The sequence below is a fragment of the Temnothorax americanus genome, unplaced genomic scaffold (assembly GCF_048541705.1).
Source record: "Temnothorax americanus isolate GAGA-0224 unplaced genomic scaffold, ASM4854170v1 Scaffold14, whole genome shotgun sequence".
Classification (NCBI taxonomy): domain Eukaryota; kingdom Metazoa; phylum Arthropoda; class Insecta; order Hymenoptera; family Formicidae; genus Temnothorax; species Temnothorax americanus.
The window spans coordinates 2130545-2151834 of NW_027509275.1; the positions used below are offsets into that span (position 1 = coordinate 2130545).

Here is a 21290-nt window from a genome sequence, read left to right on the forward strand (position 1 = left end):
ACGGCAATTCCAGCGTTTCAGTTTAATGGATTGTTTATCATTTATTTTCGTCTCGCTTGAAATGCTAACTACTACATTTTCATGCAATTTAATAAAAATATTATCCAGCTGCATAAATATTGATTTTCATATTGTTTAACTTTTCTTTTTTGCATTTATTATTTGTATTTCCATATTTTACGTTTGACACGTGAAAATACTTTTATATTTCTGGGAAAAACTATCGGATAACAATCTCTACAAATCTTATGCAAGAGATTCCATGTCGATAGGATCTTTTCTATAGCTATACAGATCAATTCGCGCAATTCTACGCCGGATGTGTAGACATCCTTTCTCAAGATAGATATAGTGTCGAGCGATTTTTATAGGTCACGAAGTTCTTAGATTGTTTTTGTATAGATATACACTATAGAGAATACTGGCGTGTTCTCTCGAAGGATTGGCAATCCATCATGCACACGGCGTCTCGCATTTCCCATGAAAATTCCACGACGTTCCGCGTCGCGGAACGCGGTGTACTTGCAAATAATAATGTCGAAGTGGCTCCGGGAGACTTACCTAAATCCCAATCCTTGTCGTTCCGCAATCGCTCCTTTTCGGCGATCACGTACCAGATGCAAGCCAGCCAGTGTGCCACCAAGATGAAAAATAACATAAGCATCGTTAAAATTACCGCGCTGTATTGCGAGTATCGGTCCATTTTTTGTAGCAGTCGCGCGAGTCTGAGTAATCTTGTGAGTTTCACTAAATGAATGTTACTGTGCGCTGAATCCTGTAACAGAGATCGATAAGGAACATTTATTTAACTCTGGCACCTTTTTTTAACGACACACATTAGGACCTATACAGCGTCTCCGAGATGTCAGACGCTGTAGCAATTTTAATCGTATATTTTATTGCAAAAACAATTTTGTTTATTTTACATATTTAATAAATCCACAATTTTGCACGAGTGGTTTACTAAATTGAAAATAGCAACGTAAGGCGATATTTCGGCAACGGGATTTAATAGTTAATTTTGACATAAGGCATCGATTTTGTATTAGACTTGGGGTAAATTAATTAGCTTAACTTCATTAGGTTGATGCTTGGCGGAAATTTGAAATTAGCAATTATCTGATATTAGGGCGAGAAAATACATACCATTCTACACAAATTTCTCCGTCGTAATTCAAGTACTTTTACTTCGTCTTGCTTCAATATTTTATTTTAATTTTAATTTTAATTTTATTTTTATTTTTATTTTTATTTTAATTCAATTTCCATATTATACAAAAAAAAAAAGAAAAAAAAACGAGAAATTTTTCTTACTTTAGATTAAAAGTTAGAAAGTGCTGTAAAAAGTTGAATCCAATCTCTTGGAGATTGCAAGACGAGATTGCAGATTCATTATTTTACGAGAAAAGGGCTTATCGCGTAAAAGTCACTCGCTCTTTACTAGAAATTGAGCTAACTCATAAAGCTATTTGTAAGCGGATGGAAGATACCTACCTCGCCGCTGTAAACGTCCGAGGCATAGAGAAAATCAAACGGCAATGCCGCTACGAGGTCGACAAAGAACCAGCCTTTCACGTAATTCACGGCGATGCTTCTGCTATTGCTGACTACTTCGCCCTTCCTGCTCACGTACGTTGTTCTGAAGTTCAAAACGATATCTGGGGAAGAATAATAAAGCATATATACATTCGTAATGCACATGGAATCATCAGGATCTTTCGCACGTACGAGAGGGTATCTGAGAGTATCTGAGGGTAGCTACGACCTTAAAATCTCGTAGAATCCCGAAAGTTATTTGATTAAGGAAAAAGTGCAGGGATTTAAATTTAAAATAAGATCTTAATTTAAATATTTTATAATTATAATTAGAAGTACTTTTTACACTTTGATTTGGCCGCAAAAGTTTGTTCGGCAAGTCTTGCTGAACAAATCGCAATTACGAACAATTGGTTTGTGTGAATTGTCCCTGATTAATCTTTTTTTTTTATAGAAAAGTGTCAATTAAGCATGTTTTCGTCGAGCAGAAAACATTGTTTTCACCCCTGGGGTGCGACAATAATCGTGATTGCGAGCGATTGTAAACGCGGAGTCTGCTTGTACGTAGCCTAACTAAACGAAGAGGAGAACCCTGGCTTTCCTGCTTGTTGTCCTACGCCGAGTTTCTATTCCTACAAACGCATCAAGCAGCTCAGCGAAACTTCGGCTTTGTGCGATGAATGCCTTTTAATCTCATTTGCAAATTGAATTTCAACCGCGAAAATCACGTTCCACGTCCACTTATCCGAGAAGTAACTTCATTTAAAAGTCGCAGATAGTCGATATTTTACACATCACGTCGATGCGCGCGAAATATCGTTATTCGTTAATCCTGCATTAATCGCAATATGATAAACTTATTTAAAGAATCTGTCATTAAAACGTGTTGTGCACGCTCTCGCGTGCGAGGAAAGAGAAAATAAAAAAAGTTCGCTCCAATTTGTAATGCGGACGTCTTTTAATGCGAATTTTATCAGACCTCGTTCAATTTCATGACAGCGCAATTTCGCTTGACAGTTAAAATCCGACGTTAAACTAGCGAGTGTATTGAAAATGCTTGTTGTTTATTTTGTTTATTTAACATAGTTTGCAACACAATGTGGTGCCCCACGAAAACGCTTGCGTCAGAATTAGCCTGCAGCCTCGATATCGCGAACGATTAAAGAGTTAAATCAAGGGATCGGCATTATAATGCGAGCTCGTCGTTTAAAGGTTTCCTCAAGGTGAAAAACCCACCGCTTTTTTTCCATCGTCATTAAATCCCCTCTTAATTGACCCGCTTCATTATCCGGTAACTTTCTTTCGATGTTGTCGAAAAAGTTAAAGTGGCTTTGTTTACTCGATTAATGCAGATTTAAACGCGTCGCCGTCCCGTTATTCGGCACTCTCGAGACCCTCGTTGTCAGTCAGTTCGGAGCTTTCTTGGAAAAACAATTTGGAAAAACATTCGCGCGAAAACATTTCTGGTATGTTTTCATTTGGAAGAAGCTGCGAGGGTTGAACCGATGGGCCACTCATTATAACGCGATATAGAAAAAAGGAGGGTGGCCGAGAATGCCTCTCTTGGTTTCGATCTAACGAGCTCCACGTGTTGCGAATGATTGGTGGACTTTTCTCATTTCCTTCCCGGAAAACATTGTTCCAAAAGGGCAATCGATTTCTACGAAGTAACGATTAGAGATCTTGATTTATTTTCTTACTTAAGAAAAGCGCGTTCACTCACGTGATTGTAGTATAAATATACAAGCGCGATGTTTAATGGACCGATAATTCGTTGATGTTAATTTGAGGAACAATATCGAGGAACGGTGAGCTAATTAATCTCGTTTATCGGCATGTCGGAATACAAGCGCGTTAAGATCGTATCGCCTTTTTTTTTTTTTTTTTTTATAGAGAATCCGTTTACCTGGAATGATCCAGGAGGATTAGAGTTCAGACGGGAATCTCATCAGTGGGACGAAGGGATAAAGAGAGGTCTAAAGGGCACGAGGGTCGACAATTCGAGGTAGGCTATACTCACCGATAATGAAGAGCACTTCGACGACAACGTCACTGACCATGGTAGGCCTATCAATGTTGATGAAGCTCGCGTTGTAGGGAACAATTATTGCCACGTAAAAGGTCGCGATGAGAATCAACCAGTCCCAGCAGGATTTAAAACCACCGTAATGGCTAAGAATAAATTGCGATTTTTTGACGGTTGTCGTTTTGTATTCCGGTAAAGGCGGCGCGGTTGAATGCAGAAGCGTCTAGAATAATATGCAATGTAAAAATAAGAGCTTTCGCTCTGAGTGTTACCGAATTTCTTGGCGACGAATAATAACGTATTTAATAACTTTAAAGCTTCTTCTTGCTATATTCCGGTTTCTAAAGAAGACTTTGCTCAGTAAAGCGTCTTTATCCGACTATTCAGTTCCAAATGCAAACTAACTTGCGAAATGACATTCTTAAACGTTGATCGTGTGTGTTATAATTACTCGAAAAATAAATTCCTCTTGCTGGTATGTATCTTTATTAGAAATGTGTATATTATTTTAATTTTCTCCAGCATAATAAACATATTATTACGGGTAATAAGTTCTTATTATTTTATAAATTATCGTCCCATCATAATTTGATCTTTATGTTTTCATGGCAGTAATTTTTGAAAGGAAAACAAGTAGAACGTACATTGTTTAGCTTAATTTTGTGCTTATTGTCCTGCTTGTAATGGCCCGACAGTTGATAAAGGACGGCGCGACTTCTTCTTCTACCGTAATTGGAAGGCGGTGCCTCAGGGTCGATATTGCCATTCGAGTCTGTGGAATCGTAAATTGCGCTATTATTGGACCAGAGGAGAGAGAGATTATGTACAATCGCATAGAAATATCAAAGTATTCTGATAGACAAAAATCACGCAGAAAGCATTACTTAGAGGAAATGCAAACAGAACGCACCCACGCACGCACACATATTCAGTAAAAAACACATACATACATATAAATAAATATATATACTATATTACAAAAGAAAGCGATGAGAATAGTTTTTTCTCTTGAACGCATTATTATCTTGCAGCAATTGTAACTAAGCGAAATAATAAAAAAATGCAGGGTATATATACATAAAAAAAAATAAATATAGCATTTGCATACACAATAAATAAAATCCTTCTTGCATAATAATACAAATTCAAATTGGTGAATTTGTGTTTTGTGAATATTCTGTAAAGTTTGTAACCGACTAGTCCAGTCTAAATTGGTATATTACAATTCCAACTTCAATTACAGTTCCAATTCGAACGAGCACTCTTATAGTAACGATAATACCACGTGTAATCCGGAAAAAAATACTTTATTGACGAATGCGGGATTACGCAGCGGATCGGAATCTTTTTCAAACAGCGAAACAGTTCGGTTACCAACCCTGGACGTTGCGATAACGATTTGTGCAGCGTGTTGCGTGTCGCGCGTGGTGCTCCAAGTGTGGCTCGTTAAAACGCGTCTGTGAGAGAAAGACGGTAAAAGGGCCAATTCCTACCCATCCTGCGTTGCGAAACTCGTAAACTCCGAATTCAAGTTGTATTTTTGGCACGGCGCCGTGAGAGAGAACGCATCATTCCTCATTAAAATCGATCCACTTGCGCGTATTTAGCAGCGAAGCATGGTTAGAACTCACCACTATCGTGCAACTCACAGAGCTGAAGGTTCTTCGTGTGCGTGATGTCTTTGTGCGAGGCCAGGAACAGAACGACGTCGCCCTTCTCGTTTTTTATCGGGACAATGTCGAGTAGGCAATCGAATGGACTTCCTGGACACAAGTCGAAAGAAACCGTTTACCGAATGTGAGCGGAATTAAATCAATATCATTGGCTATCAATTTTAAAGCAACAAAGTTGTCCGTAGGGAACGCGAAACGATAAATTGCTCGCCCCTGAAAGCTTCGCGCTCCGATAATGGAGCTTCGTGATATTTGCGTCAGCTTCACGGCAAACTGTGCTGTAAAACGTACGCGCGCGTGCAAAAAGAATGTAACGCGAACGACGGATTATGTCAAGTTTTTTTAAAGCGTGGTATTTTTCGAAGAATTGCGAAACACGTTGAAAAAGTTGGGAAAAAATGAAACACGTTGGTCACCGCGCAACGCGCCAAGCGTATGAAAATACAGCGTGATTACACAATGGGAAGATAAGATGACGTTTTATTAGATGCCTCCCGATGGAATTGCCGCGAATGCGCGTTGGTATAGCTTACAAAAGGAATATCGCGTCACAATGCAGACGGGAATTTCCGTCGCCGACACGTTCCTTACGATCCTTTCTTCGCGTCTCTCTCGCATTTAAAACTGATTTTTTTTGTTTTCGCCACATTAGCTTTTATTCGCGTTTATGGATGTAACGCGCGAAGCTCGCTGTAAACGACGATAGAAGATAATAAAATTTGATGATTTTTTTTTTCTAAAAAAGACGTAATGAAAAAGCAATCACCTGCCTTCCCGGGGCGTTACGTCGACCTTGCAAGTTCATAAATTAATAATTGACTTACAATCTTAATCACGCGGCCAATAAAAGAACTTAGTTAAACTAGATCACCGGAGAAATAAATTCTGGATCGAGATAATAACACGGAGTATATTGTGCGGAAAACCTCTCGATTAACTTTACTGTAGATTGATTTTTCTCGCTGCGCGAAGAAAAAACTAATAGCGCCGGTCAGCGTCGCAGACACGAGATTACTTCATTTGGTCTTGCATAGCGAGTTTTCTTGGAAAATATCGTATTCCTTAATGTCGCCCAAGCTCGAAAAATTTAAATTGATAATGACTTTCACCATTGCGTGGGATATTTCTCTCCCACTCTCTATTTTTTTCATTCGCTCTTTTAAATACAGATGTATCTCATTAAAGATTCTATATTCCTCGCCATAATACATTACGTTATTGCGTTATAAAATTCTAAAATGTACAATTTAAGTAAGAAACGTAATAAGAGCCGATGCGTCGCAAATGGTTGTAAGTTTCCTGAAAGACCAAGAAAGTTACGTATCGTAAATGAAAGTTACGTATCCTGTAATGGAAGTGAAGGTAATCTTTTACGACGCTGGCGTATAATACTCATAAGGTGATCACCCGCGCCGTTCAGAAACATCCCGTCATTGGATATCTTGGTAAAACTCACCGCTCTTCTTGTAGAAGACAACCTCCATTTTCAATTCCGTCTTGCTCTCGAGGCTCTTGTCGATCATGGCCTTTTCTTCCTCCTTCGTTTCCGGCCCATAGAGAAACTTGCAAGCGCAACTCTTTTGCATGATTTGCGCTCGCGCGAATCCTGTCAGCTCGCAGAATCCATCGGAGCAATAGACGATCGGATAGATCGTCGGAACCTGCGCATTTCCCAGTACAAAGTTGCTGTCTGCGAACAGAAGTAGAACAGAGGTATTGAAGATTGATCGCGATTGATAACGATAAGAGCACGCTGTAAGCACGTAAAAGTTATTTGCCAAAATTATATCATCGGAAATTACTCTATATATATATATATATATATATATATATATATGTTTTTTTTACATAGAGTATATCTATATATATTAGATTATATAACATATATATAAATTATAGAATGTCTGTCTGCATATTCCCTATTAACCTCTTGACCGATATGGGCCAAATTTTGCATAATTACTCTCATGTTGCAATAATATATGTGTGTACTTAATATAACGGAACAAAGTGATACGCTGTACACTATACTATTATATGAATTTGTAAATTATATACCTGCACTATAAATTAAATTCAATATGTTTTATTGTTTGATTTTCTCAAATGCTGATGTTCTAGATATAAAAAACCTGTGCAACGCCGCGCGAGTGATTAAGCCATGCAGTAACGTACAAAAAAAGATGTCAAAATGATTTAACGCCATCAGTTTGTTAAATGTATTCCACGAAATTCTCTCGTTAACATCAACGTATCGAGAAAAACTGTACGTAAAGTGCCAGTATCTCTTCATCCGATTTTGTCAACCAACATTCTCTTTTATAATTCTGTTTTAAAACACATATGTTTGCTTGCGCTCGCATTGGATTTCACGCGATGCAAAAATGCACCTAAAAATCTGACATTTTAATGAAACGCCCGAAAGGAGAACGCGTGGTGTACGTGGCTTTCCCCTAGGGGCATATTTTTAGCCGATAATCCCTTCATGGTTCAATTTTCCCTATTATTCGTATTAATTCCTAATTTTCCGCGTCGCATAAAGGGTGGACTATAATCATCGAACGATGCGACGTCGTTTCCGGACGCTTCCTTACGATCGGACCGGACACTCACACGGGACATAGGAGAGCGTGCAGGGTGTGCACTGATAAAAGCGTTCGTACATTGCACGCGTGAAAGCTCTTAACCCGAAAGAGAAAGACGCGTAGGTATAATACGTATGTATCGGACGTTTCGTTTGAAAAAAATCACACCGTTGTTTTACGCTTCGGAGTTTCGCTGGCTCTGACATCCTGATAGATGCAGCAGTTTCCACAGTTCGCGTAAAACGACCTCGTTTTACCAACGAAATTTATGCTCGAGAAAACGCGCGTGTTTGCAAAACAATATCGTATTAACCGCTCGTCGTATTAATTTAAATGCATCTCACGAGTTGCGCGTTTTCCATCTCTACTCGCATTAGAGAGTAATGCGCGAATCCTGAGCGAGCACAGTATGGCAGGAGTCCCTGTATAATTAGGTATCGCAACATTTTATTTAGTATTATCGTCATAATAGGATGCGTCATTTGGTATGCCATAGATAGGATAAAACAAGAAAAAATCTCAAGGTCAAGTGCAATATATTAAAAAATAACGTCGCTTTTACCCTTAGAAGCTGACGATGGATGACGTCAGAATCATTGACAAAGCTACCGTCCGACGACCGAGATAATTGACTATGCAACGTTTGCATCATGCGTTCTTTTTTTTCCCCCGAGACGTCATCAACTTGATTATCGACAGCACAGTTAATAGAAACTTATGCAATTCTTGGTTGCTCTCGATACGTTGCGTCACTGGCGTTGAAAGAGTGATAAAATACAACGTTAGAAAAGCTTAATTTGTAAGCTGGTGGTTGCGGTGATAAATCGATCGACAAACTACCAAACGATTATTAGCGCGAGTGGCAAACGAGTTGTCCCAAGTGTAGTTTCGCCCGATTGCTCCGGAGGCGGTAACACCAAATAATTACCGAGGTCCCACGAGGCTTCCAAACCCCGGGCAAATTGCGTAAGTTATAGCCGGAACGACTCATCACAAATGTAACAACTAATTACGTGCTATCAAAGCGATGTCGATCGAATCGATGTCTTTTTCGCGCACTTCCAGCTATTTGGTGGTAACGATCGACGGGTTTTCCGTTGATCCAATTTTTACTCCACGCAGTTTTCAAACGACGTGTTTCCCCTTAGTACAATCGGATTTTTCCTCGAACGTATCTAAAAAGGTGTATTGGACGTACGGTAAGAAACATGAGCTGCCTTCTGTATTTCCTGGAGAATTCAATTATTTAAAGCTTCAGTAATCGATGTTTAAACGGTCTAAAATTTTGAGAAGTTAATTTTTAAATACAAAAGATTTTTGAAAAATCATAAAACAATATGTATTTTCCAAACGCGATTATTTGTTTTCACACTCATTAATCCGATATACACGCAGTGTTTCGTATTTCACGGACTGATGGAGATATATCAAGCTGTGCACGTTAATTGTTATTTGCAATTTTACAATTCCCTTTCAATAATCACTCGTTACAATTTCGGCGAGCAGTGACGACAAAATCATTCGTGAAAATTTTGAAGGGTCGTACAGTTAATCGCGCAAATTACACAAAAAAATGAGAAAATGTGATTTCTTTCACAGGATATAGATCAAATGTACTATTTTTGACAATTCATTGTTGACGCAAAAGCGCGACTCGATACTTTCGTGGTATAAGGTATATCAGTGGTTTCGATAACATGCACTTATACGCGAATTTAATTAAAACAATGTTTTAAGCTAATTATGGCTAATTATGGTAAATTATCACGATTACAGAGAATAGCACGCGATACATTTGTACAATGCGCATTCGTTGCTATTATATACCTATACTGATGCAGTCACGTTCCTTGTTGTCTTTGGCTCATAGAATATTCATGGATTAAAATATACGTGATGTTCAGCCAAAAATAATAATATTACTTTACACAATGCCAGTTTCAGTCGCGTGTCATTGTTTAATCGCGACCTTATCATGGCCATCATTGATTTATATAGGGATATTGTAAAGTATGGGTATACTCGCGACGACCTTGCGAGCTTCGTCACGTTTCGGGGATTTATGTTACAAGTGAGTTTTCGAATAGGGATAATTTAATGGGATATTAATTTTATAGCCAACGGTAAGCCCCTCTTCCTTGGATTTTCATAAAAGACCGTTCCGTCAAACTTTCAAGGTGCTAACTTCCAGGCGCGGCGTCGCGGTGCTCCCGTAACGAGATTGCGGAAGAGATTGGCGACGGTCAAAATGGCTAGCGTATTTATTTTCTAAGATTTATATATTTGACGATACCGTTCGATGAAAATGACATTGTCACAGTTATACCTTCCCGATTGAAACGCAAAGTGGTCAAACGTCGAAACTTGGCTCGAGGCAATTTAACTTGGGCCAATATTCATCTCCGAGCTCACAATGAGCGATAGATATTCTTGCGCGATATTCTCGCGAGGTTAAAACACATTATCAGCGCGACCGCGAATCGATATTTTATACATACAGCCCCTTCGATATTACGCGAACGGTTATTGACCTGCCAAAGGTGAGCTATCCATTGTTTTCCGCGCTCGCGTGTTGCATCTCCGGGCGGGTGCAGCGAAATGCTGCGGTGTGCGTTACAGGCAGCGAATGGCTAATAATCATAAGCGACGATATAGATTAACAGTTCGTCGAGTATTGGAGTGTTGGAAACAGAACAATGTTACCCTTGCCACTTCCGATGTGCATCTGCCAAGAAACTTGGTTGTAATGTAATTTACTATATACAACTCGATTATATGTGTATAAGACGCTACAGTGCGCGTTTTCCGTCTTCTTTAGAATTATATTCGGTATACAGATCGCGGATGCTGCATATACAACAATGCACAAAAAAGCATATGGCGAATACAAAAACGAATATAAAGCCGGAAATAATAAGTCGCGGTTTTAATTAAGCGTTTAGATAATTATTGTATTTACGCCAAATTTTATGTGAACATTTTTAATTTATATATAATATTTGACAATTTTTTTTTTTTCGATAATTTGCTAAAATTCATTATTAAATTTTTAAAATGTTTAACTCTTAAAATATTGAATAATATCCAATATTTTAATATATATTTTATATATTAATATTTTCAATTATACGCAATATTTTAATAATAATAATAATATATATGAGTTATTAATACGTTATTAACATTTTTAAAATATTGTACAATTTGTTACTATTATTAAACTACCGGAAAATATATTTCTCCGACTTTTGAAATAATGAGGTTTCGATTATACAAGATGATGCGGCATACAAATTTCCTGCTTATCAAAGTAATTTCGAGACAGAATGGTTTATTATTCAAGCGAGTTTATTACGAACGATACCGGTAATTTGGCGATCTCTGTTGGGGGAACGACGAATCGTTGGCTTTAATCGTAAAATTTCGAGGGGTCAGAGAGACAAATAAAGCGACACACGTGTATATATATATATACACACACACACACACACACACACACATTTGTGGTTTAAATCGATTTCATTTCCCATTATCGTGCCATCGCACATTTTTCAAGCAATCCAAAATTTCGTTATCATGTTCTGATTCGCAATCGTGTTTGTACATGTAATAAATCTCAACTACATGTGGTCAATATGCGTGTGTTATAGCCAAAGGAAATGATGCAGGAGGATAATTTACGAGTTTGTAAATAATATATAATGCTCTCCCTCCCTCCCTCTCCCTCTCTTCCTGTTATTAATAATACGTTATACATGTTATTTGTCAATGTTAATAATATTCGGTGAAAAAACAGAGGCAACATTTGTCATCAGTTGAAAATCAAAACGGTATTCAGTCTCTTCCGAAATGGAAAATAGCTTTTATTCGATCTCTACAGTTTCGTGCGACAACCTTAGTTTTTTCTTCACAGGGAAAAAAAATAGCCTGTCTCTTTACGTTACAATGCTTTCCTGACGCGGATATCAAGAGATTAACCTTGGCAAACGTGAGATCCAATGCTTATGGAATCCCGTGTGACCAACTTTGTTCGTTGGTATCATCAAATATATTTCGTGGAATTTTTTTGGGAGAAATAAAGTCGACTCTCCCGTTTGTCGCATCGCTGATATTGTAATTTAGCTTTTTTCCTCTCTAGCGACATATAAATTTGAATAAAAATAACATCTGTATAAACTATAAAAATCTGTAAAGCAAATAACGTACATTTTTCAAACAAAATACCGGAGAAATAATTACAAAGTTGGAGAATAGTTTTGCTAGAAAATTATTTGACTTCTTTTACTTACTTGTTCTTTCTTTACTTATTTATTATACATATAATAGAACGGTAATAATAACGTGGTAAAATTAAGTCCTTCTAGTAATTAAATTGGCCTTTTTAAATTTTAAATTATTTTCATAATTATTTTGTCGTTGAACGTTTATAGTTTATCGTTGTATCGAGAACAAAGCGCGGATAAGTGCGTGCATCGTTCTATGGTTATCTATCTGCGTCAGTACCCGTTATTATTTACGATAAGATACGAGCTATCCATATTTAGTAATCATCATTATCCTTGTCGCTTGGATCGATACGTGGATTATTCGTATGCATTTTCTATTCACCAAAGAAATACTAGATAAGCATAAAGGAGAATGGAGAGATCGCTTTAGACATTACATAAATATGTATAACGGGATTAAACTTTTGAATGAGAATTGTATTGAAGAGAATTAATTACATCGTAAACTCTACAAGAACATTATTTCACGAGCTTTGCATCTTTGCATATGTGTACCAGACATATCCTTCGTTGTTTACATACAGTTCTCAAAGTTCTGATTGACGTACGATGTCTAGCGAAATTATACCTCCGTTGAAAGATAAATGCCACCTTAATTTTAGCACAGTGCTGGCACCGTTTCTTAACGGGGCTTAATATTTCTGTATATGTACTATCTTTATGACGTATATAAAACGTAATTGGAGATTACTTGCAAAAGTTATATTTTATCAGGATAATCTCGCGAAATATTATTCCGACGTTTATTATCAGAGTTGTCATAAATTTCAGATTACAATAACGTTATCAACATCCCCTTCAAATAATTTTTCACTAACTTTGTTCTTATTTCAAGTTTTGATAATTGGTCAGAGAGTTCTAAATGCAAAGTGATTAAGTAGCGAGTAGCGATTTATGCCATTGCTCAGAATTAATCGGAGATTGTCGATACGTCTGGTTCGTCAGAGATGCGAGTAATCACGGTGATTAACGTGTTGTGTCAATACTCTTTGAGCACACGTGAAAACGCAGTGCACAAAGCGTCGAAAATTAACGTCGCGACAGTACGTATGTGTCATAGCACGTGAAGAGCAGGACTTTTTGATGTAGACAGTATTACACACAGATTGAAATTCTCGCTTTCGCTAACGCGTTGCATGCTGTCGCGCAACGTGCGTACGTCGAAACATTGTGACAGCTATAGTGATTCGGAGTGGATACGATCCGAGGGCCGAGCAGGTCTGTACAACTGGAAGTTGGAAGCCGTCGGGAGATATTGGTCACGCTCTGTGTGTGTGATGTGTGTGTGTGTGTGTGTGTCTGTGTGTGCACCTATCTCTTTTATAACATTCGAGTTCCCAATATTCCCATGTGTCTTTAAAGTGTCGAGCATCGTGGTACATTCTAGTTATTGCCAGTTATTTTGCATTACATTTATACGCGGTAAGAGAATTGCGATCCGACAAATTCTATATATTGATTTTTTACGACTTTTTGTGGTGTGCATCATCAACTCCGGACCCAGCCATTTTTTAAATTTGAAAAATGAGGGCGAGGATAATAAATGTATGTAATATTTTATCAATTTTTGAATTTAAAGTTCAATTGTGTGTACATATGTGCACTTGTATGAGCGCGCGCGTGCTGAAGAAATAATAGGATTTATCGATAGATAGTGGGAAAAGGCTCGGGAATAAAAAAACTCTCGCTTCGCAATCCTTTGGCACTAGCTAAATGTTAAAATTTAATAGAATAGAAATTTCATCGCTACTTGAACAATACCGTGTTATTCGAATTGTAACGAAAAACTAGTATGCTAACTGCATATTTGCTGAACATACTTTTCGAAAAAATTACAGCTCCCTCCTTTCCAATGCGCAATGCATTAATACACAATTATGATTTGATCAATAATAGCTTGTAATTATATTTGTAACGTTCCACTTTTTTTACAGAACGACGGCTACATTAAACGTAAAAAACTCTGTGACAAATTTCTATAAATAATTTAAAATAAAACAATATTAATATCTTTTTTAAAATAGCAGCAATAATAATAGTAGCAGCAATAATAATAGTAGCAATAATAATAATGCGTGCAAAGGGTATTTAGTAAAACGTGTACAGGCGTTTAAAACACATTCATAGATCATATAAATGTAAACAATGTGCAACAATGTCCTTATTTTGCAATTGATATGCAATAAATGTAATGTAACTTGTAATAAAATTGATATTATTATTTTCCTTTGTTTCTGTGCAGAGAGTTTTCCGATGTAAACAGTAAATATACCGGAATTTCGTGCATTTAATAATAGCCGCGTTTGTCACGAGTGAGATGGCTGCAGTCAGATTTCACAAGTTACATGATATCTTGATGATGACATCGAGCGTAACATGTGCGTTTCGGTGGTAACCGAAGCAGAAGGATTCTTCGCGCGAATTTATGTGATTGAAATGTACGACTTTAAAAGCAGAATCGATTCGCGTGTCGCCGATGCTGAATTAATATTCTATGTCGACGAGAAAACGAGGCAAAACGCAGGGTCGACGAACGAAGTTTTATGTTCTTGGCGAGAGGTTATCTAACTGCACGCACAACATGCATCATAATAACGTCGCTATAACAATAGAATGAGAAACACGCAATGCAAAATATTTCCAATTTCAAAAGAGCGTAAGAGAGGAAATCGCGAAGGAATAAGAAAATAATTGGTTTTAAAATGCGCAATGACTAGACACTAGAATAAATGAAAGAGGATAAAAATTGCTGAACAAAGAGATATGGAAATATATAAAAATATAAACGAATGGATCAACAATATGGAGAATATCAATCAATAGATCCGCGTGCGCGCAATAATGCTATATATAAAGAGTTGAGTACATTAAATTTGCAACCTTTTGCAAAATCGTCGATGAGATTTCTCGGTGTCCTTGACGAAAGAAGAAAACCGCAAATATTTATTAAGGATGCAATTCTAACCGTGATTTGTTTGAAGACGACGACATTGACGATCCGTCACCTACTTCTTATAATTAGATTTCTCTTACAATATAGCTCAATATAGCTCGAACCAAAGTTTGATGCCGGCACACACAAACCCTGCGTTTGTTTTGTTCATTCCCATTGGGAGCTACTGAAAAAATAAAATAAACGAACGCGGGCAAAGTTAGGCGTTAACTAACTTGTAGTCTCAGTGGACAGGGATAAAGAGAAAAATTCGTGCGGAGTGATTGAAACGAGACAATTGGATACCCATGCAGTGAACACAATGTCCTAAATCGGGACATATGACGTTTTTAAGATATATGCGTGTTGTCTGGGTAACCAATCGTTATGTTGTTATCGATAAGCAAATCTGCGAAAATAATCTTGGGAAAATTATCTCTTATGATCCCTTTAAATCGGGCGGCAGCCTTTTACCGCGGCAACTGCTGCTGACTCTGAAATTGCGGAAAAAAAACCATTGTGCCTTGTAGCAGCCTGAGCTTTTCCCTCGCGAGAGTTTCGAACATAAAATCATGGAAGAAAAAGGACTTGCCCTCAATTCATGCAGTCCGAGGGCTGCAACGCGCGTTATAATCATGACGCTGCACCATCTGGCCCATCGGGCCACCGACATCCTACGCCTCTCGCATTGTTAATGTCCCCGCAGTTAATGCCGATGCACGCATCGAGGCATTAGAGAAAGCCGCGTGATACAGGGACATTAGCATTACAGGTTCAGCTGGGGCTGAACGATAAACCTCGACGGATGAAACACGAAACAGAAAGGGTTTAACCTACCGTTCTATACTAAGCATACCGTCTATAATACGGAGAAGAAAGAGAGAGAGAGAGAGAGAGAGAGAGAGAGAGAGAGAGAGAGAGAGAGAGAGAGAGATGTATCAACAATATTATTTTGTGCACTACACTTTGTTCCTCGCTAAAACGTGTCAATTCGCATATCCTTTCGCAGCACCGACGAATGCCGATGTAAAGCAGCATGAGAACCGTATCGTATTTTCGTATCCCTAGCAACATGCAGAGAGGACTTATTGTTAGGGGTGCGCAACCCTCGCGTATGGGGATTAAAATTAATCGAAAAAAGCGACGGCTTCGGCATTTCCGTGACGGCTTTGGTTCCGCGCTTTTTACCTCTTAAAAGAGAATTAAGTTTTGCAAAAAAAGTTTTCCTGTGATTTACGAGGGCGGATTAGTTCGCGAATTGTTCGATACTTACGGTGATTACGCGTAAGTAATCCGTTGATTTACGGAAATTAAAAAAGTAGAGGAAGAAGAGTAATTAATATCCGGGTCTTTGTTTTAGGGCAAAATCTTTCCAAAACTTGGGCGGCGTTCGATAATATTGTAACCGTTACGTCGAAGACTTATACCGTGTCGAAGACAAGTGTATATATTATAGCAGACAAAAGACTTACGGGTTCCATCGAAGCGAGTCGCGATAGTGTCCAAGAAAGTATTCTGTGGAGCGAGGAGGCCCTTCCTGACCGGCATTGGGGCCGCTCCACCGCGCTGTTAAGCGCACGAACCTGTGCAAATGCGTAAATATCATAATTAAATTATTCGCATACATATCACACACACCCGCATCGTTTACAAAATTAATTAAATTAACGTATAAAGATGTGAAAATTATTTCGCGATCTTCACGTCTTTTAGCAAAGCTCTTCGACGAACGTCGAATTTCACCGTTTGTGTCGTGCACAAAGTATATATATAGAAATCTACGATTCATTGAACAATACCGTAAGTCAATGTCATTCGAAGCTCCCTATTACGAGGCAAAGTGCCATTGCATTGTAACGCGCGTTGCCCGGTTCCCGAGCTGATGCAATAAATATTTTCTGGAACTATAATCCAATCCCTCTATTTTCCCCTAACCGAGAAATCATCGACCGTTCGCGAATAACCGGGTTATACTATTGCGTCTTGCACATCTCGGAAATATATGTGCAAATTGGTTGTGCTCGTCATTACTTTTTCCCTCGGGGTACTCGTGTATTTAGTTAATTAATTATAAATTTAATAGAGATAGAAAAACTATATACGAATGTTTATTCGTAGACATAATAAAAAATAAATCACAAAATTGCTTGCTGATTTTGTAATTCATTAATATAATATATAAAAAAATATACATTATATAATATATTTTACATAATATATACAGATACACATGTGTAAATCTCACACGTGACGATGTGCCATGATTTTTAATTTCAGAGGTAGTCTGCGATAAATGACAGCGTTATATTATGAAATATCTTGCTGGAACAATTTATTTTAGTTATTGTAGTTTGACGTGTACATATAATTCAATATAAAACGTTTCAAACTGTCTATGAACAATAGCTCTTGTGTTATTTGCCAAAATGAAAACTCTATGTAATCTCAGAGAGAGAGAGACAGAGTACCCTATACAGTCTGTACACCTAGTGTAAATCATTCTAGCTTCGCGCGCTGCATGTACACGACGCTCTTTAATGCTTTCAGAACGAAACCCATATAGCTTAATGTTAATTTTTCACTTTAACGTAGGAACGCGATACAGATTTTCTTTCTTTAGCGTTAACAATAAAAAAAATCTTTTGTATTTCTCAGAAAATTTTCCATTCTTTCGAAGGAGCGAGCTCATTATCTATGTTTCATATTTCTTGGATGTGAACAAAAAATATGAGATGTATTATAATAATGTATGTACAACGTTACAAATATATGCACCGCGCACGCGTTGTGAAGTGAAATGAAATATATAATATGTAAATCTATAAATTATAATACATGTGCAAATCTGTGAAAATTGAGATTTGATAATCAAATCGGCAAAATCGATCTATCATTAAAATAGACTTCAAGTTACACATAGTATCTCAAAGTAAACTTATATTTTCCTCGAACCCATCGAATGCTCGGTTTATTACTGTGATATATCAAGACGATCGTATTAATTATTTGTACGCCTAATCCACTAAAATAGATTGAGGCACGATACTGAAATACTGAAATCATGTCGGATATCTAAATTTGCACAACGTTTCGCATGATAGATCGCTTGAAATAAGCGGTGATAATTACTCGTGTATTAAACAAGTTGCATGAAACTATATAAATTACCTGTAAAAGGAGACAATTTTATCCAATAAAAAAGCGTTCACTCTTTAACAATTAAAAAATAATAAAACTTTTGAACGCGATATAATGCTCAAGAGAATTATATTATTTCATAATAGCAATGGAAAAAGGACTTATTTAAATTGCTTATAATATAAAGTAATGTTCTATTTTGCGCCGAAATGAAACGGTACAATGATTATCATTTATTTAACGAGAAAAATATTCTCCTTCGCCAACAGGTTGTTCCATCCATTCGCGAGAAAGTAGAACCCTTCTACAAAATTCACGATATTCTCCTCATTATTAATTGAATTATTAATGTACAATTGTACATCGCGTTACATTTAATAAAATATATAATATAATAACTGTAATATATTTGTAACATCAATCATAACATTATTAATTCCACGATCATTAATTATTAAATAAGGAATCATCTCTTTTTACACATCTACTTCGTATAAAAATCCTCGGAACATATCAAATGGCACGTATTTTCGTTCCTGTCGCTTTTTAGCGACGTGCATAATTTAATATGAACTTTGACGGGCTTCCGTCCCCGATGATACCGACCTTGTCGAGAAAGCGATTAACCCGCTCACTGATCGAGCATCTTCGAACCACCACCACCGATCTATCATCCACACCGATTCTCCCTTCGCGTAACCCCCTTCGCTCCGAGTTTAAGGGACGTTCGCGCCTCGTCCGTCAAGTTCGATGCACTCGAGAGATGCGGCACTCGGTGAGATCGGCAGCAGCAGCTCGGGGTGCGCACCGGCCGCGCGAATCGTTCGCTGGCGATCGCGTAACTGACCGAGAGCCGAGGGGAGAGATTCCGTCTATCCTGATGGCCCGGGCTCCTGGCTGACTTGCGCCCCTCGCACCGAAGCGCAACATGTGGTAAACCGTGGGAAGGTAACAGACACACGCGTCCTAGGCGTAGGTGAAGGCACGAGCGAGTACCTCCGATAAGTGTGCAACCCCCCCGCGACGTCCCGCGACACCCCGCGGTACCCCACGCTCTCCACCACCGACCGCCGTAGGGTTGTGCGCGCGCGCGCACACACACGCACACCGCCTATTTGCGTGCGCGCGCGCACGTACATCTCAAAATCTGATACGGTTTTCAGTCGAGATAGTCGAGTTCGACACTCGAAGGTTTTTTCCGGTTTGGGTGGGTTTTTTTTTTTTAATTCTTCGAGCTTTTTCGGTCGACAGGTCAATGGCCCACCCGAATCGAGTGCCACGTGCAATTTCATCGTGATACAAGCAGATTTTTAATAGTCCTTTCGCAGAACCGTTACCATTTAAATTGTTATATAAAGACGTAGATATAGGCATCGACCATCGTACAATTTGCATAATTATGGTATGATTGAGATCGACGGCGAATATAACTTTTTCGGGAGAAAATCCGAATATTGGAACGAAGATCGACGCGGGTCTTATCGCCAAGTTAAAACAAAATCCCATCGTACCCGACACTGACGGATCACCGTAGAAGCTTTCCTCTCTTAAACACGGCCACAAATTGGCATATCCGTTATTTCGTTCACGTCGAAGCGGCGCCTATCCGATGATCAAACATTTCCACTCCGCAAAGAATGCGTCCCGTGTTGAATATATTTTCGTTCGCTTCAGTCCGCTTTATGACGCGCGTTATGGCGCTTTTGACGCACGGCTCTAAGCTTACCTTATCTTTTCAAGGTCGAAACGTCGGGGGAGAACGTGCTCCGTAGCCGGGAAAATCGCATTTCTCAGCTGCAGCCTTTTAAACGCGCGCGTCTTAAAACTTGGACTTCGACTCACGTACGCGTATATGGAACGTATATAGAACGAATTACCATACGCATGACGGGAATGATTTGAAAACGTAAAAAAAAATATATTCCGCAGTGGTAAAGATCGGCGCTTTTTTTGTGATGGAAAGGCCGTTCGGGCGCCGGGCCGCGCCGCGCCGCGCCGCATCGCGGTCTATATTGAATAAAACGTTGCTGCAGGTCAGTTTGATGGTATTGTATAACGCGGCGCTCATACCGAGGAGGGTCGATGACTGTATTCGCGTGCTAGTCCTTCGTGAACAGGCCGCGCAATCTGCAAGCGTTCCCGATATAGATCTCCGTCGCAAAAAAAAAAAAAAAAAAAAAAAAATTCACGGGGGCGGGCTCGATTTTAACCGGCAACCAAGTTATTTTAAATCTTAATATATAGAACTCGCGGCTGATAACATCGAAATTGGCCGCTGCTGCGAGAAACTGACGCAGGGGGCTATATCTTATTATTACGTCGAGTTATACGGCGAAGCTATCTTCCACAAATCAAACGCTAAAGCTTTCCCCAGATACGCGTGCGTGCGCGCGCGCGGGTTTCCGCTGAATTAAACTCAATATACATCCGTCTTACGATCGCCCGCGCGGTATCCGTTCCCGGAAGCTGAAATCGGAACGTTTGGGTTAATCAAGAACGATGGTCGGTCGGCGGCCGGGTGTCGTTACCCCCAGAAATGGATGTTTATCCGTCAGGTCGTCGCCTCATACATCGTTCTCGAAGAGTGATACATCGTCGAGCGTCGTCACGTCGTATAATACGTCGAACAGAGAGAGAGAGAGAAAGAGAGAAAGAAAGAAAGAGAGAGAGAGAGAGAGAGAGAGAGAGAGAGAGAGAGAGAGAGAGAGAGAGAGAGAGAGAGAGAGAGAGAGAGAGAGAGAGATCGAGCGAGAGAGAGAGAGAGAGAGAAAGAGAGAAAGAGAGAGAGAGAGAGAGAGAGAGAGAGAGAGAGAGAGAGAGAGAGAGAGAGAGAGAGAGAGAGAGAGAGAGAGGAGGAGAGAATTTTGAAGAAACCGCTACGCTCAGCTACACAACCGCGGTCTAAGAATACCACCTTCGACTACATCGCGATTATAAAGCTGCGACCTAATTTTAAAAGCTGCGTTTCCGAAGCGGCCGTGTCGCGCCAAGCCGCCAGGCGATACCGCGGCCTACGGTTAAGCACGTCTACTTTGCGGAGGGATTAACGCTGCACAAGAAGCGATAAGGTAAACGCCTGCAATAATTCCGCTCCGTCTATACCTCGCGCTTGTC

General features: G+C 38.9%; 1 protein-coding gene across 6 annotated transcripts in view; it reads right to left on the reverse strand.

Moving 5' to 3' along the window:
* Window positions 1-21290, reverse strand: part of Elk (Eag-like K[+] channel) — a 34610-nt gene that overhangs the window by 8267 nt on the left and 5053 nt on the right. For 2 of the 6 annotated variants that reach the window (XM_077401217.1, XM_077401216.1), the window contains exons 2-8: window positions 16511-16621; window positions 6692-6925; window positions 5194-5325; window positions 4207-4334; window positions 3557-3785; window positions 1495-1658; window positions 562-775 (exon numbers count right to left, since the gene is read on the reverse strand). In XM_077401217.1, the coding sequence (XP_077257343.1) occupies window positions 562-775; window positions 1495-1658; window positions 3557-3785; window positions 4207-4334; window positions 5194-5325; window positions 6692-6925; window positions 16511-16586 (1177 nt within the window). In that variant the 5' untranslated portion in view covers window positions 16587-16621. Of the gene's footprint in view, window positions 1-561; window positions 776-1494; window positions 1659-3556; window positions 3786-4206; window positions 4335-5193; window positions 5326-6691; window positions 6926-16510; window positions 16622-18782; window positions 20793-21290 lie in introns of those variants that run through there. The other 4 variants (XM_077401218.1, XM_077401220.1, XM_077401215.1 and 1 more) reach the window with 4 other exon arrangements.